At 44.0% G+C, this 15,995-nt stretch overlaps 2 protein-coding genes across 3 annotated transcripts in view; both read right to left on the bottom strand.

Moving 5' to 3' along the window:
* Positions 1–809: 809 nt before the first annotated feature.
* Positions 810–13,425, bottom strand: LOC141101515 (uncharacterized). 2 transcript variants are annotated; one of them, XM_073590641.1, is made up of 4 exons: positions 13,312–13,425; positions 13,131–13,228; positions 12,842–12,932; positions 810–2,880 (listed from the first exon to the last, which is right to left on the bottom strand). In XM_073590641.1, exons 1-4 carry the CDS (start codon positions 13,394–13,396, stop codon positions 1,607–1,609), a joined length of 1,548 nt encoding a protein of 515 aa, XP_073446742.1. In that variant the 5' UTR covers positions 13,397–13,425; the 3' UTR covers positions 810–1,606. The 2 variants fall into 2 exon arrangements, with proteins under 2 accessions (XP_073446742.1, XP_073446744.1); XM_073590643.1 differs by having other exon boundaries at positions 810–2,877.
* A 49-nt stretch (positions 13,426–13,474) lies between these two features.
* The window catches only part of LOC141101553 (oocyte zinc finger protein XlCOF29-like), a 221,784-nt gene continuing 219,263 nt past the window's right edge, over positions 13,475–15,995 (bottom strand). Inside the window, exon 3 of the mRNA XM_073590673.1 lies at positions 13,475–13,690. Coding sequence (XP_073446774.1) covers positions 13,475–13,690 — 216 coding nt within the window. The remainder of the gene's footprint in view (positions 13,691–15,995) is intronic.

Below are 15,995 nucleotides of genomic sequence, written 5' to 3'. Positions count from 1 at the left end.
CCTTGATAGGGATCCTTAAATCACAGGGCCCCCAGGGTCTCATCTCTTCTCTATATACATATCTGTTGTCAATAGGGACAGAATCCACCATAGACTCCGTTAAGAAGTGGGAAAGGCTCATCCCAGATACACAGGGAGAGGAGTGGGAAGAAATCCTAGAGTCATCGATCAAGGTATCTCCGTCTGTTAACAACAGGATGATACAGTTATATATTGTAAATCAATCATATTTGACTCCAACTCGACTCTTTAAGATGGGCCGATACCAATCGTCGGAATGTTTGAGATGTCACTCAATAGATGCAGACTTTGTTCATATGATCTGGGGTTGTCCGGTTGTTGCACAATATTGGAGGGAAGTGACATCACTACGGACGTCTCTGGTACAAATTCCTGTTCCCCTTGAGCCACTGGTCTGGCTACTTGGAGTATGGGATGAGGAGACATGGGGTCAATATGTTGGGATATTCCTAAGAGAGACGCTGTTTATGGCACGAAAGGTATTGGCATTGCGGTGGATGAGGAGTTCATCTCCCTCTCTCGGGTCCTGGATTAGCCTGGTAAACTCGATTATTCCATATGAGCGCACGTTATATCAGAATAGAGGGTGCCCAGGTAAATTCGACAAGATATGGGAGAGGTGGAATTCCTCTCACCTTACTTTGCAGAGTGTAGATGTCACATAATAAACAACTAAGTGTGTGGAAGTAGGCTGCAGAATAGTTTTTTTTTTTGTTCTCGTAGAGGTAGGTATGATTTAGTAGTCAGGTAGATCTCATCACTGGAATAATAACACAAGGCCACTGTGATTTAATGCATATTATGTTTTGCTTTATTTGTATGCAACTGGTATTTACATTTTGCTGTACATTTTAATGCAGTGTGAAATATATGTGTAATTATATTATGCTTAACATTATATACCAGTATGTATGCAGTACACTTGTTTATGGTTCAATAAACGAATTTAAAAAACAAAATAGGTCAATATTAAATAGTCTCCTGATGAAGCCTTTAGTGAGGACGAGGAAATCCATAGAAATTAGAGGCTTGGAGAGTGTCAATACATCACCTCACCCTATATACTGAGATGTGGGGTACATGTTTTTTCTATTAGTCACCTATTGATTAACCTTCAGGGGGTGAATTATGGGTTTAGTTTTACATTTGGAATTAATAAGGTTTAGTTTTATCCTTTTGTCAGAAAACATGAGGAATGACAAGAGACAACCCATTTAAGAAGATTCAATTTTGATTAAAACTATTCCAACACTATGAACATAAAAAAGGCTTCTCCCCTATGTGATGTCTCTGATGTTTATTAACAGTTGATTTCCAAGTAAAACATTTCCCACATTAAGAAAATGAAAATGGCTTCTCCTCTGTGTGACTGCTCTGATTGTGATCAAGAAGCGCTTTCTGGTTAAAATATTTCCCACATTAACAGGAAAAAGGGTTTCTCCCCTGTGTGAGTTCTCTGATGCTTAACACAATTTGATTTCTTGCTAAAACATTTCCCACATTCTGAACATGAATATTGCTTTTCTGCTGTGTGAGTTCTCTGGTACTTAACACAATCTGATTTATTGTTAAAACATTTCCCACATTATGAACATGAAAAAGGCTTCTCCTCTGTGTGAGTTCTATGGTGATTAACCAATTGTGATTTCCAGTTAAAACATTTCCCACATTCTGAACATGAAAAAGGCTTCTCCCCTGTGTGAGTTCTATGGTGATTAACCAAATCTGATTTCCGGTTAAAACATTTTACACATTCTGAACAGGAAAATGGCTTCTCCCCTGTGTGAGTTCTATGATGATTAACCAATTGTGATTTCCAGTTAAAACATTTCCCACATTCTGAACAGGAAAAAGGCTTCTTCCCTGTGTGAGTTCTATGGTGATTAATCAACTGTGATTTCCAGTTAAAACATTTCCCACATTCTGAACAGGAAAAAGGCTTCTCCCCTGTGTGAGTTCTATGGTGATTAACCAATTGTGATTTCCATTTAAAACATTTCCCACATTCTGAACATGAATATGGCTTCTCTGCTGTGTGAATTTTCTCATGTGTAACAAGACTTGAATTCTGAGTAAAACATTTCCCACATTCTGAACATGAAAAAAGCGTCTCTCCTGTGTGAGTTCTTTGGTGTTCATCAAGATTCCCTTTCTGGTTAAAACATTTCCCACATTCTGAATAGGAAAAAGGCTTCTCCCCTGTGTGAGTTCTATAGTGATTAACCAAATCTAATTTCCGGTTAAAACATTTACCACATTCTGAACATGAAAAAGGCTTCTTCCCTGTGTGAGTTCTCTGATGTGCAATAAGATTTGATGTATCTGTAAAACATTTCCCACATTCTGAACAGGAAAAAGGCTTCTCCCCTGTGTGAATTCTATGGTGATTAACCAATAGTTTTTTCCAGCTAAAACATTTCCCACATTCTGAACATGAAAAAGGCTTCTCCCCTGTGTGAGTTCTCTGATGTGCAATAAGATTTGATGTATTTATAAAACTTTTCCCACATTCTGAACAGGAAAAAGGCTTCTCCCCTGTGTGTGTTCTCTGGTGTGTAACAAAATGAGATTTCTTGTTAAAACATTTCTTACATTCTGAACATGAAAATGACTTCTTTGCTTTAGGACCAGTTTGTTTTTTAATGCCTCTTTTGTGACTTTGATTTTCCTTAGTAGTAAGTAATGAATCAGAAGGTGGGACCTGTTTCATAGGATCAGACAGATCTTTGCTGTGAATGGATGATGATATATCTGGAGTAATAGCAATCACTTCAGTTGTATCTTGTAGGATCTCAAGATCATCAGATTTAAAAATTGAAGATGTCAGCTGTCCCTCTGATCTCCTGGTACAGTCATCTGCTAAAATAAAAAACATTTTTTTTAAATAAAATATTCTTGAGTTTTATATTTTTGAATATTTCAACTTAAACTGTCCATAAAAATGGCAAGCTATGTAAAAAACTTTAGAATCATAGAATCATAGAGTTGGAAGGGACCTCCTGGGCCATCTGGTCCAACCCCCTGCTCAAAGCAGGATTCGCTAAATCATCCCAGTCAGATGTCTGTCCAGCCTCTGAAGACTTCCATTGAAGGAGAACTCACCACTTCTCGTGGCAGCCTGTTCCACTCATTGATCACTCTAACTGTCAAAAAGTTTTTTCTAATATCTAATCTGTGTCTCCTCCCATTCAGTTTCATCCCATTGATAGAATAATTATTTACCAAGACAATGACAGTTCACAGTCTAATAGAAAACCTTGTTGGATGAGCCAGTAGTGTGCGGTGTTCAACTGTTTGTTCATTCTGCCTCCCAAATATTGAATAAAAAGAAACCAATCAATGTTATGTAGGCGAAAATAATACCAATTCTCATCTCACAAAAACAAGTCCCCACTCAGGTCCATCATCTGTCAATAGAAAACCAGATAAGCCAGGCTACAGTTAATGTTATAGTTAGGGTTAGTGTTAGGCTAAAGTTTGGGTTACAGTTAGGGTTACTGTTAGGCTAAAGTCAGGGTTAGGCTAAAGAATTAGGCTTTTCTCAATTGTCTCCCCAATAATTTGGTCATGTCAGTCATGTCAGAGTTCAGTCAAGTCAGTTTTCTATTTCCGGGAAAAAAATAAATAAATAAAATGGCCCGTCAGTATTATAGTGCAGAGGAGGCTTATGCACTTTTATGTTCTGACAGTGAAGAAAGTGCAGTGTCAGATGGCGATGTGGATTTCGAGGGCTTTAGTAGCAGCGACAGTGATAGCTCAGAAATGAGCAGTGATTCTGGTCCATCCTCACACACAAGGACCAATACAACAAGAAGGACAAATAGCGCTTCTGGAGAAATGTCTCCAACTCAGGGAACAATGGCCAGTACTAGCGCTGTCCCTAGTGCTTGTGAATTGGCGCACACCAATGTCCAAGGGGCTTTGCTGTAGCATTTCCCAGATGGGAGGCTTCAGATTCGGCTACTCCATTCATCCCTAATTTTAATGCCATTCCTGGTATAAATGTGGAGGTGGAAAATTTTGGACCAATTTTTTTAATTTGTTTATGACAGATAGCTTGCTAGAGCATATTAGCCTACAAATTTATATATTTATGTCGCTCCTCACCCAACCGCCTCCATGACTTCTCCTGAATAGCCCCCATCCTCTGGAATTCTTTGCCCCAACATGTCCGACTATCAACCACATTCGGATCCTTCAGACGGAACCTGAAAACCCACCTCTTCAAGAAAGCTTATAGCCTGCAATGACCCCGCTACCTCCTCACCACTACCGGAGATATCGCCTCAACCAACAACTGAACTGCTGCAACCCACCAACCTACTGTCTCCTTCCCCACCATCCTGTAGTATGTAAGCTTGAAAGGGCAGGGTCCTCTCCCCTCTGTATCAGTCTGTCATTCTTAGTTTGTTTACTGTAAGTGATATCTGTAATTTGTATGTAACCCCTTCTCACCATGGAATCAATGGTGCTATATAAATAAATAATAATAATATGCGTCCCAATTCATCAGCCAGAATCAACGATCCTATTATGCTAGGTCAAATTTATGGAATCAAGTAATGTCCTAGAATGGAAAACATTTTTAGGACTTACATTTGCTATGAGACTTGTTAAAAAAAACGAGCATTCGGTCCTATTGGTCCAACTGCCCTGTTCAAGCCACCACTATGTTTTCTGCCGTTCTTCCTAGGACCCGTTATGAAATGCTCATGAGATTTTGGCATTTTAATGACAATAGTCAATGCCTGCCCAGAAATGCCCCAGAACATGACAGATTATTCAAAATCAGACCCATCATCGAAGACTTCACAGAAATGTTCTTAAAGCTCTACACCCCAACAGAAAACATTTCCATTGATGAGTTCCTTGTAAAATTCAAAGGAAGACTGCACCTCAAGCAATTTATTACTAAGAGGGCAAGGTTCGGAATAAAGCTCTATAAAATGTGTGAGAGTTCAACCGGATACACATCAGCTTTTCGCATTTATGAGGGGAAAGACAGCCAACTAAACCCACCAGGACGCCCTACTTATCTGGGGACATCTGGAAAAATGGTTGGGGAGCTGATAACTCCATTTTTACAAAAAGGCTACAATCTGTATGTTGACAACTACTACACCAGCATACCCCTATTTAAAAGTCTGGTTGAACATAACATAGGGGCTTGTGGGACCATTCGCAAAAACCGTCAGGGGTTTCCACAATCATTGGTCAGCAAAAAGTTCTGAAAGAGGCAGTCAGGGGCTTTACACAATGGAGAGCTGCTTGCCCTTAATATTAAGGATAAAAAGATATTTTTATCCTGAGCTCGATCCCCACAGATGCCACAAGGGCCACTGCAGACCAACAGGGATCCACTACTCCAAAACCTGTGTCTGTCATTGACTACAACAAATATATGGGGTGTGGACCTTGCAGATCAGGTTCTACAGCCATACCAGGTATCAAGAGAATCATAGATCTGGTATAAAAAGTTAGTCATGTATTTGTTTCAGGTGGCCACATATATTTCTTTTGTGTTATACAAAAAAGCCGGAAATGCAGATACTTTCCTTGATTATCAGGAAAAGGTCACTGAAAATCTTGTTTTTGACAATTTTGTCCCCGCCAATCCTTTAGAATGTGAAGATGTCAGAAGACTCACTGAGCGACATTTTATTGCACTCATCCCAGTAACTGAAACAAGAAAGAACCCCAGAGAAGATGTCGTGTATGTTCCTAGAGAGGAATGAGGCATGATCCCCGCTATTATTACCCACAATGCCCATCATTGCCAGCCTTATGCCTCCATGACGGCTTTACAATCTTCCACACAGAACCACGTTTTTGAACTGTTTTGACATTCAAGCATTTGGTTTATTTAGTGACAGACACATTTGAGTAGAGCTGACTTAATAATTTCCGGGGGTAGGTGGGGGGAGGTCTCCAGAGACACAAGCTGGGCACAATATATTGGGCACTACAATGACATTTTTGCAATGTTTGCTCTGAAACTTCTACTACGAGTTTCTGGAAATCATCCATGTAGTGAAAATGGTCACTATATCCATAGATGAATATATACTTACAAATGCTGGGGCAGCGGTGCTCTGTGCTGTGTGGAGGGCTCCTTTGGAATTTTGTCAAAGCCCGGGGAACCCCCACAGTTCCATTGCTGCGATGCGGTGGTCTCCGGAAAAATGGACGCTGTGGGCGGCGCATGCTCAGATTCAGATCTCATCCAGAGATCTCGTTGCCGAGATCTGAATGTGAGCATGCGCCGCCCCCAGCTGCCATTTTCCCAGAGGCCACCGCATCGCAGTAATGGAGCTGCAGGGGCCTCCGGCTTTGACAAAATGGCGGCGGAGCCCCTTACGCAACACAGAGCGCCACCGTCCCAGCACAGAGCGCTGCCGTCACCTCAGTAGAGAGCACAGCGGCCGCCCCAGCACAGAGCGCTGCCACCTCCCCAGGGCAGGGAGCTGCCACCACCTCAGCACAGAGCGCTGCCGCCACCCCAGGGCAGAGCGCTGCCGCCACTCCAGCACAGAGACCTGCCGCCCCAGCACAGAGCATCGCTACCGCAACAGCCTGGGATGGGATTTTCCGGAGGCCACCGCACCACCGAACATCTGTGACCACTCTTGCACCTGTGCTGATTTCCCCCGGTAAGCTGAATTCGGACTGTAAGACGGACCCCCATTTGGCACATTTTTTCCACTATTTTCCTTTTGAAAATTTGGGGTGCACTTTATAGTCCGAAAAATACAGTAATTTTTCTCTTCACTGCCCAATGGTATAATTTTCTATGGAACAGCTGTGGGGTCAATATGCTCACTGCACCACTAGAAGAATTCATTCAGGGAAGTATTTGGTAAAATGCAGTCACTTTTGGGGCTTATGCTGTTCTGGCACCTCAGGGGCTCTGACAATGTGACATGTCACCCACAAACACTTCCAGCAAAATCTGCTCTCCAATATGGCGCTCCTTCCCTTCCAAGCGCTGCCATGCGCCCAAACAGTAGTACTCTCCCACATATGGGGTATCGGCGAGCTCAGGAGAAATTGCACAACAAATTGTATGGAGCAATTTCTCCTGTTACCCTTATAAAAATGCAAAATTTGGAGCTAAAGTGATTTGTGAAAAATTTTATTTTTTTTTATTTTCACGGCTCTACGCTATAAACTTCTGTGAAGCACCTGTGGGTTCAAGGTGCTCAATACACATCGGGATAAGTTCCCTAAGGGGTCTAGTTTCCAAAATGGTAACACTTGTTGGGGGTTTCCACTGTTAAGGCAGATCAGGGGCTCTCCAAACACGACATGGCAACCGCTAATTATTCCAGCATATTTTACATTCAAAAAGTCAAATGGCGCTCCTTCCCTTCTGAGCCCTGCCGTGCGCCCAAACAGTAGATTTCCCCATATATGGGGTATCGGCACGCTCATGAGAAATTGCAAAACAAAATTTATAGTCCACCTTCTCGATACCCTTGTGAAAGTAAAAAAATTAGGTCTAAAGGAAAATTTTTGTGAAAGAAAAGTAAATGTTTATTTTTTCCTTCCACATTTGATTCATTCCTGTGAAGCACCTGAAGGGTTAATAACCTTCTTGAATGTGGTTTTGAGCACCTGGAGGGGTGCAGTTTTTAGAATGGTGTCACTTTTGGGTATTTTCTGTCATATTGACCCCCCAAACTCACTTCAAATGTGAGGTGGTCCCTAAAAAATGGTTTTCTAAATTTTTTTGTAAAAATGAAAAATCGCTGTTTAACTTTTAACCCTTATAACTTCCTAACTAAAAAAAATTTTGTTTTCAAAATTGTGCTGATGGAAAGTTGATATAGTTGATATAGATGCTGCTGCGCAGGCGCCGCCATCGCCGGTGACATTTTGCTGGATGTAATTTTTTTTCTAAGCCTCAAAATAGCCACAATATTATAGGCATTATCACCAATAACATCAATGCTATTATATGCATTATGTAATAATGGGGGCAGGTCAGTGAGGGGTCAGCGACCTGTCATAGGCCAATACAGATGAATGTGTAATCAGAGCACCAGGACCTGTAGTTAACCCCAGGGGGGTGGCTTTGCCCCCCCCTCATGGTTACGATCGCTCTGATTGGCTTTTGAAAGTGAAACAGCCAAACAGAGTGATTGTAATATTTCACTAATGAAACTTGGTGAACTATTACAAATCAGCAATGGCTGATGCTGCAATAGCATCAGCCATTGGCTGTAGCTAGGTGACCTCTGTGTCATCCCCCAGATCTGATTGGAGCTAGCGTACACGTGACGCTATCCCTCCAATCAGATGTGGGGCAGGTGTCAGGTATGGCTGCCCTCGCTCTTCAGCCTCATCCTGTCCGTGGTAGGTGAAGAGCGAGGTGCTGCCTGCTGCCCTGACACCTGACATGTCTCTGCCTGCTGCTGCTGTCGCCGATCACCGTGCCTGCTGCCACTGCCGCCGATCTTCCCTCTGGTACTGTGCTCCGCTCCCCTCTGTTGCCTCATTACACCCCCTGCCCCTGTGATCACCCCCACTGCAGAGGTGATTGCCCCTTCCTGCCCAGGTTATCGCCCCCCTGCCCAGGTGATCGCACCCCCCGCCCAGTAATTACCCCCCTGCTGCTGTCGCCACTGATCTCCCCTCTGTGCTGTCCTCCGCTCCCCTCTGCTGCCCAATTCCACTCCCTCCGGCCCTGTGATCACCCCCCTGCCCCTATGATCACCCCTCAGCCCTGTAATCACCCCCTGCCCCCTGCTGCTGCTGCCGCTGATCTCTCCTCTGTGCGGTCCTCCGCTCCCCTCTGCTGCCTGATTCCACCCCCCGGCCCTGTGATTGCCCCTCTGCCCCGGTGATCACGCCCTGCTGCTGCCGCCGCAGATCTCCCTTATGCTGCCTGATTCCGCCCCCCCTGGCCCTGTGATCGCCCCCTGCCCCGGTGATCGCCCCCAGTGATCACCACCCTGCTGCTACTACCTCCTGACCCACGGCACCTGACAGCCCCCTCCTGTAGTAGAAAGTTTCAAACACTCGCACATACACACGCACACTATAAGTTTATGTTTTTTTACACATACACACCACACACACAATGTCCCACTCGTCACAGTCATCCCAGTCTCAAAGGGTGTACTCAGCTGAGGAGGCATATGCCTTTACTGCCTCTGAAGCGGATAGTGAGGGAGAGGACCCCACTTTTCTCTATTCCTCCCACTCTTCCTCCTCCAGCGACACAGACTTACCACCACCAAGATGTTGCAGGATGAGAAATAGTCTGGAGCCCAGGGAGGAAGAGACGGAAGCCGGGGAAGAAGACCCACAGCCAAATGTGAGTAACCCCCAACCTAGCACTAGTGCCCCCTCCTGGACCCCTGTCCCTGAGAATGTTGCTCCACGGATTCCTGATTTCGTTCCCCAATCAGGAATCCAGTTTGAGACTGCCAACTTCAGGGAAATAGACTTTTTCAAAGTCTATTTCTCGGAGTCAATTGTCAGTCTTATGGTGGAGCAAACAAACTTGTACGCCCAGCAATTTTTGGCTGAAAACCCTAATTCATTATTCTCTACTTGGAGCCCCATTGACTCTGTAGAAATGATGAAATATTGGGGACTGGTCCTTCACATGGGGATTGTGAAGAAACCAGAAATTCGTCAATACTGGAGTACTGTAATTTTATATCAAACTCCAGTATTTGGCATAGTTATGAGTCGCAGACGTTTTGAGGCGATTCATAAGTTTCTCCATTTTAGGGACAACACTGACAGCCTTCCCCGCGATGACCCCAATTTTGATACACTGTTCAAAATTCGGTCGGTCATCGAACACTTCAGCAACAAGTTTTCTGAAGTGTACATTCCCCAAAGGGAAATTTGTGTGGATGAATCCCTCATCCACTTCAAAGCGAGGCTTCCGTTCCGTCAGTACCTGCCCAGCAAAAGGGCGAGGTATGGGATAAAACTCTACAAGCTGTGTGAGAGTACCTCAGGGTACACACTCAGCTTTAGAGTTTACCAAGGGAAGGACACCAGGATCCAGCCCCCAGAATGTCCACCTGCTCTGGGGGTGAGTGGGAAAACAGTGTGGGATTTGGTCCACCCTCTGCTTGATAAAGGTGACCATCTGTACGTTGATAACTTTTATACAAGCATCGCACTATTTCAATCCCTCTCTGCCAGAGCTACTGTCGCTTGCGGTACCGTGCGCAGAAACCAGAGGGGTCTCCCTTTGTCGCTAATTGAGCAGCCTCTCCCAAAGGGTGAGAGCCGAGCCCATTGTAGCGGCAACATGGTTGTGGTCAAGTTCAAAGACAAAAGAGACGTCTTTCTCTTGACAACAATCCATGTTCCCGGCACCACGGCCACCACCGTTCGAGGTACCCCAGACCAGGTCCACAAACCGGACTGTGCCCTGGGGTACAACAAAAACATGGGGGGAGTTGATCTATCTGATAAAGTCCCCCAGCCCTATCGTGCCATGCGGAAGGCGAAAGTGTGGTATAAAAAACTGGCTGTGCACATCGTACAAATGGCACTATATAACGCATGCGTGCTATCACGATGTGCAAGCCAGACCAACAGCACCTTCCTTCAGTTCCAGGAGGCGGTGATAAAGGCCATGAATTTTGGAGAGGAGGACGGAGCATGTCCCAGCACCCCTGGAACTCAAGTTTCCCGTATGGTACCAGGACAACATGCTCCCACTAAGGGGAGAGCAAAAATAAAGGTGCCGGGTGTGCTATAAAAGGGGGATAAGAAGGGAAACTCGTTTCCAATGTGAAACGTGTCCCGACAAACCTACACTGTGTATGAATGAATGCTTCAGAATTCATCACACGTCCAGGGACTAAACACATCCTGACACTCCACTACAGAACTCACCCACACCAGGCTGACATACACAACACAACACACCCAACCTGACATGCACTACATCACACACCACAACCTGACGTACACTACACCACACACACACCGACCTGACATACACTACACCACACACACCAACCTGACATACACTACACCACACACCGACCTGACGTACACTACACCACACACACCAACCTGACATACACTACACCACACACACCAACCTGACATACACTACACCACACACCAACCTGACGTACACTACACCACACACCGACCTGACATACACTACACCACACACACCGACCTGACATACACTACACCACACACACCGACCTGACATACACTACACCACACACACACCGACCTGACATACACTACACCACACACCAACCTGACATACACTACACCACACACACACCGACCTGACATATACTACACCACACACACCAACCTGACATACACTACACCACAACCAGACGTACACTGCACCACACACACACACTGACCTGATGTACACTACACCACACACCAACCTGACATACACAACACCACACACACTAACCTGACATACACTACATACTTTCCATACACGACATGGTGTCCGCTAACGATTGGAGCTAATTTTCCCTTCAAAAAGTCAAATGGCGCTCCTTCCCTTCCGAGCCCTGCCGTGCGCCCAAACAGTGGTTTATGACCACATATGAGGTATCTGTGTACTCAGGAGAAATTGACCAACAAATTTAGGATCTATTTTATCCTGTTGCCCATGTGAAAATGAAAAAATGAGGCTAAAAGAACATTTTTGTTGGAAAAATTAAAATGTCCATTTTTTCCTTCCACATTGCTTTAGTTCCTGTGAAGCACCTGAAGGGTTAATAATCTTCTTGAATGTGGTTTTGAGCACCTTGAGGTGTGCAGTTTTTCGAATGGTGTCACTTTTGGGTGTTTTCTGTCATATTGATCCCTCAAAGTGACTTCAATTGTGAGGTGGTCATCACTAAAAAAAAATGGTGTTGTAAAAATGAGAAATCGCTGGTCAACTTTTAACCCTTATAACTTCCTAACAAAAAAATTTTTTTTTCCCAAAATTGTGCTGATGTAAAGTAAACATTTGGAAAATGTTATTTATTAACTATTTTGTGTCACATAACTCTCTGGTTTAATAGAATAAAAATTCAAAATTTTCACCAAATTTCCAATTTTTTCACAAATAAACGCAAAAATTATTGACCTAAATTTACCACTAACATGAAGCCCAATATGTGATGAAAAAATTCTCAGAATCGCTAGGATCCGTTGAAGCGTTCCTGAGTTATTACCTCATAAAGGGACACTGGTCAGAATTGCTAAAAATGGCCAGATCATTAAGGTCAAAATAGGCTGGGTCAACCTGATTTGTCAGTTCAGATATGGTGTACCAAGATGGCGTCTGTGTCTTCAGACAGCACCCTGGAAGGAATCCTTGGAATGCAGAAGCTGAGATACTGGATACCATATATGGAAGTGAAGCTGAAATGGACCTATCATAGACTGACACTGGCTACTCAGAAGATTGTGTGACACCCATTTCCTGTCTCTTTGTCTTGAGAATAAACTTCAGTTGCGTGCAAGCCTTTACTGAGAAAGGAGTAGACATCTAACTCTGTGTTCCGTGTGACTCTTTAAGCGCGCACTCGGCATATATTGGGTCAGGTACAAGCAATCATATAGATCTTGCCTTAAGGGATCACCCTCACATTAATCCCAGGGGTTAGGTGGATCCTCCAAGGGTTAAGTTCTATAGAAAAGGGCTTTCAATGCCCAAAGTCATTTGAACAGTTTTGGGTGGAGGAGAATGTTGTGGTCTAGAGGCAAAATGGTGATCATGGTAATACGGCCGGACTACACCACCGATAAAGCAGCCACAGCCGGTGACTGAGAGGAATCTGTGACTTCTCTGCATTCAGTGGTTACTACTCACCTGGGTAGTCATATGTGGGAATCTCCTCTTTACACCGCTCATCATCCCTCACATATGTCTCTGTAGGATTAATAGGAGTCAGATCTTCACCCTGAAACAAATATTGTAAAAGTCACCGACAGATGGAGAAGTCCCATCTATGATCAGCTCTAATCCTGCCATCTCCACCGTTCTCATTACACAAGTATAAAACATATAATACTGGTGGATAAAACAAGACTGAGCACAAGACCTTCACAGCCGTCTACACATCATAGGGGAGATCTCCTGACACCTTCTCTCCATCTACCTGATGATCCTGAGGAGCACTGGGATCTTCTTGGTTACAGTCCTGTGGAAGAAGAGGACGGGGACATCTCTCTGGTGTTGTCCTCTTACTGGATAGATCTGGAGGAAACACATACAGGGACTGAATTAATTCTCTACATACAGATAATTATAGGCCGTGTGTAATTAGTCCTGTCTATTACCTGGTGATGTGAGGGGCTGGGGAACCTCCATTATGACGTCCGTGTACAGATCTCTGTGTCCGTCTAAATACTCCCACTCCTCCATGGAGAAATAGACAGCAACATCCTGGCACCTTATAGGAACTTGCCACGTACAATGATACCGTCATCCCCCCCGATCCCTTCATATTGTTACTGTATAATGTCCCAGCAGTGTCACCTCTCCAGTCAGAAGCTCAAGCATCTTGTAGATGAGTTCTAGGATCTTCTGGTCATTGATGTCCTCATGGATCAGGGGGTGAGGTGGAGGCCCCGTGATTGGGCTCAGGGATCTTCCCCATCTCTCAGACACAGGGTCCTGACAGCGATCACTAGAGGTCTTCTTCACCACTGTGTAATCCTGGTTATGGAGAGACACAATCATAAATCTCACTATAGACATTTCCAGAGTCCTCACCTCTCCAGTTCTGTCCATCTGTTATTCCCATAGATAAGAATGATGTAATGTGAGGTCATCAGAATCTCTCACCTCTCCAGTGAGATGGAAGAGGATCTCTAGGGTGAGGTGTAACATCCTCTCCGCCATCTTGTCTCTGTCCATATCCATCCTTGATGGGTAAATCAGGAAAATTCTCTTCTGTAGAAGATCTTCACTGAGAGGATCCGATATTGTAGAGACCTGAATGAGAAGATGATCCGATGTAACATCATAAGAATCCTGTGTAATAATACAATTACTGGAGATAATGAGGGAAACATATGAGGAGATTTATTATCTTACAGGGTTTAGTTTTCTTCCCTGACATCTACTAATAAAACCTATATATTTAGGCCACAGACAACAAGCAGTTTCCTCCTCGGAGTCGTCAGCTGAACACGTTCCTCATAGACTCATCTTCCATAACGCTAATTCTCGTCTCATTACCGACCCTGGAATCGGCATTAGCAATACTGCAGGAGATATTCATTACACACGACATGAGAAATAACTCCTTCATGATGAGGACGACATCTTCATCTTCTACTGCGGCTCTAGAGACAGATTTCGCCAGAGTCGGTCACTGACTCCATCCCCACCGGCCGTCTATATGAAGGTTTCCCGTCTTCCCGCACTGGAATCTTCTCTCACGTTAGATCTCAGCTCTGAGTCACACACAGAAGTTTGAGGCTTTTAGAAAGGATTTTTTGTTTCCACAAACACAACGGACAGAAATGATCTGATCCCAAAGTCTCCATGTACAGTGATTTATGGAGTTTACTTCTGGCCTTAGGCTTTCCTATATTACAAGAAAAACTCCAGAAAAAGCCGATATTAAAATGTTTCTAAAGAAAATTGGCTCCAACAATTCTTGTAAGAAGAAAAAAATATGTAAAAAGCAGAAGACACATTTTACAGTTGTGGCCAAAAGTACTGACACCCCTGCAATTCTGTCAGATAATACTCAGTTTCTTCCTGAAAATGATTGCAAACACAAATTATTATCTTCATTTAATTTGTCTTAAATGAAAAAACACAAAAAGAATTGTCCTAAAGCCAAATTGGATATAATTCCACACCAAACATAAAAAAGAGGGTGGACAAAAGTATTGGCACTGTTCGAAAAATCATGTGATGCTTCTCTAATTTGTGTAATTAACAGCACCTGTAACTTACCTGTGGCACCTAACAGGTGTTGGCAATAACTAAATCACACTTGCAGCCAGTTGACATGGATTAAAGTTGACTCCACCTCTGTCCTGTGTCCTTGTGTGTACAACATTGAGCATGGAGAAAAGAAAGAAGACCAAAGAACTGTCTGAGGACTTGAGAAACCAAATTGTGAGGAAGCATGAGCAATCTCAAGGCTACAAGTCCATCTCCAAAGACCTGAATGTTCCTGTGTCTACCGTGCGCAGTGTCAAGAGCCCATGTCACTGTGGCTAACCTCCCTATATGTGGACGGAAAAGAAAAATTGACAAGAGATTTCAACGCAAGATTGTACGGATGTTGGATAAAGAACCTCGACTAACATCCAAACAAGTTCAAGCTGCCCAGCAGTCTGAGGGTACAACAGTGTCAACCCGTACTATCCGTCGGCGTCTGAATGAAAAGGGACTGTATGGTAGGAGACCTAGGAAGACCCCACTTCTTACCCCGAGAGATAAAAAAGCCAGGCTGGAGTTTGCCAAAACTTACCTGAAAAAGCCTAAAACGTTTTGGAAGAATGTTCTCTGGTCAGATGAGACAAAAGTAGAGCTTTTTGGGCAAAGGCATCAAAATAGAGTTTACAGGAGAAAAAAAAGAGGCATTCAAAGAAAAAAACACGGTCCCTACAGTCAAACATGGCGGAGGTTCCCTGATGTTTTGGGGTTGCTTTGCTGCCTCTGGCACTGGACTGCTTGACCGTGTGCATGGCATAATGAAGTCTGAAGATTACCAACAAATTTTGCAGCATAATGTAGGGCCCAGTGTGAGAAAGCTGGGTCTCCCTCAGAGATCATGGGTCTTCCAGCAGGACAATGACCCAAAACACACTTCAAAAAGCACTAGAAAATGGTTTGCGAGAAAGCACTGGAGACTTCTAAGGTGGCCAGCAATGAGTCCAGACCTAAATCCCATAGAACACCTGTGGAGAGATCTAAAAATGGCAGTTTGGAGAAGGCACCCTTCTAATATCAGGGACCTGGAGTAGTTTGCCAAAGAAGAATGGTCTAAAATTCCAGC

Source organism: Dendrobates tinctorius, unplaced genomic scaffold (genome assembly GCF_039654945.1).
Source record: "Dendrobates tinctorius isolate UK_male_01 unplaced genomic scaffold, ASM3965494v1 ptg000119l, whole genome shotgun sequence".
Classification (NCBI taxonomy): Eukaryota; Metazoa; Chordata; class Amphibia; order Anura; family Dendrobatidae; genus Dendrobates; species Dendrobates tinctorius.
This window is presented reverse-complemented; position numbering and strand designations above follow the sequence as displayed.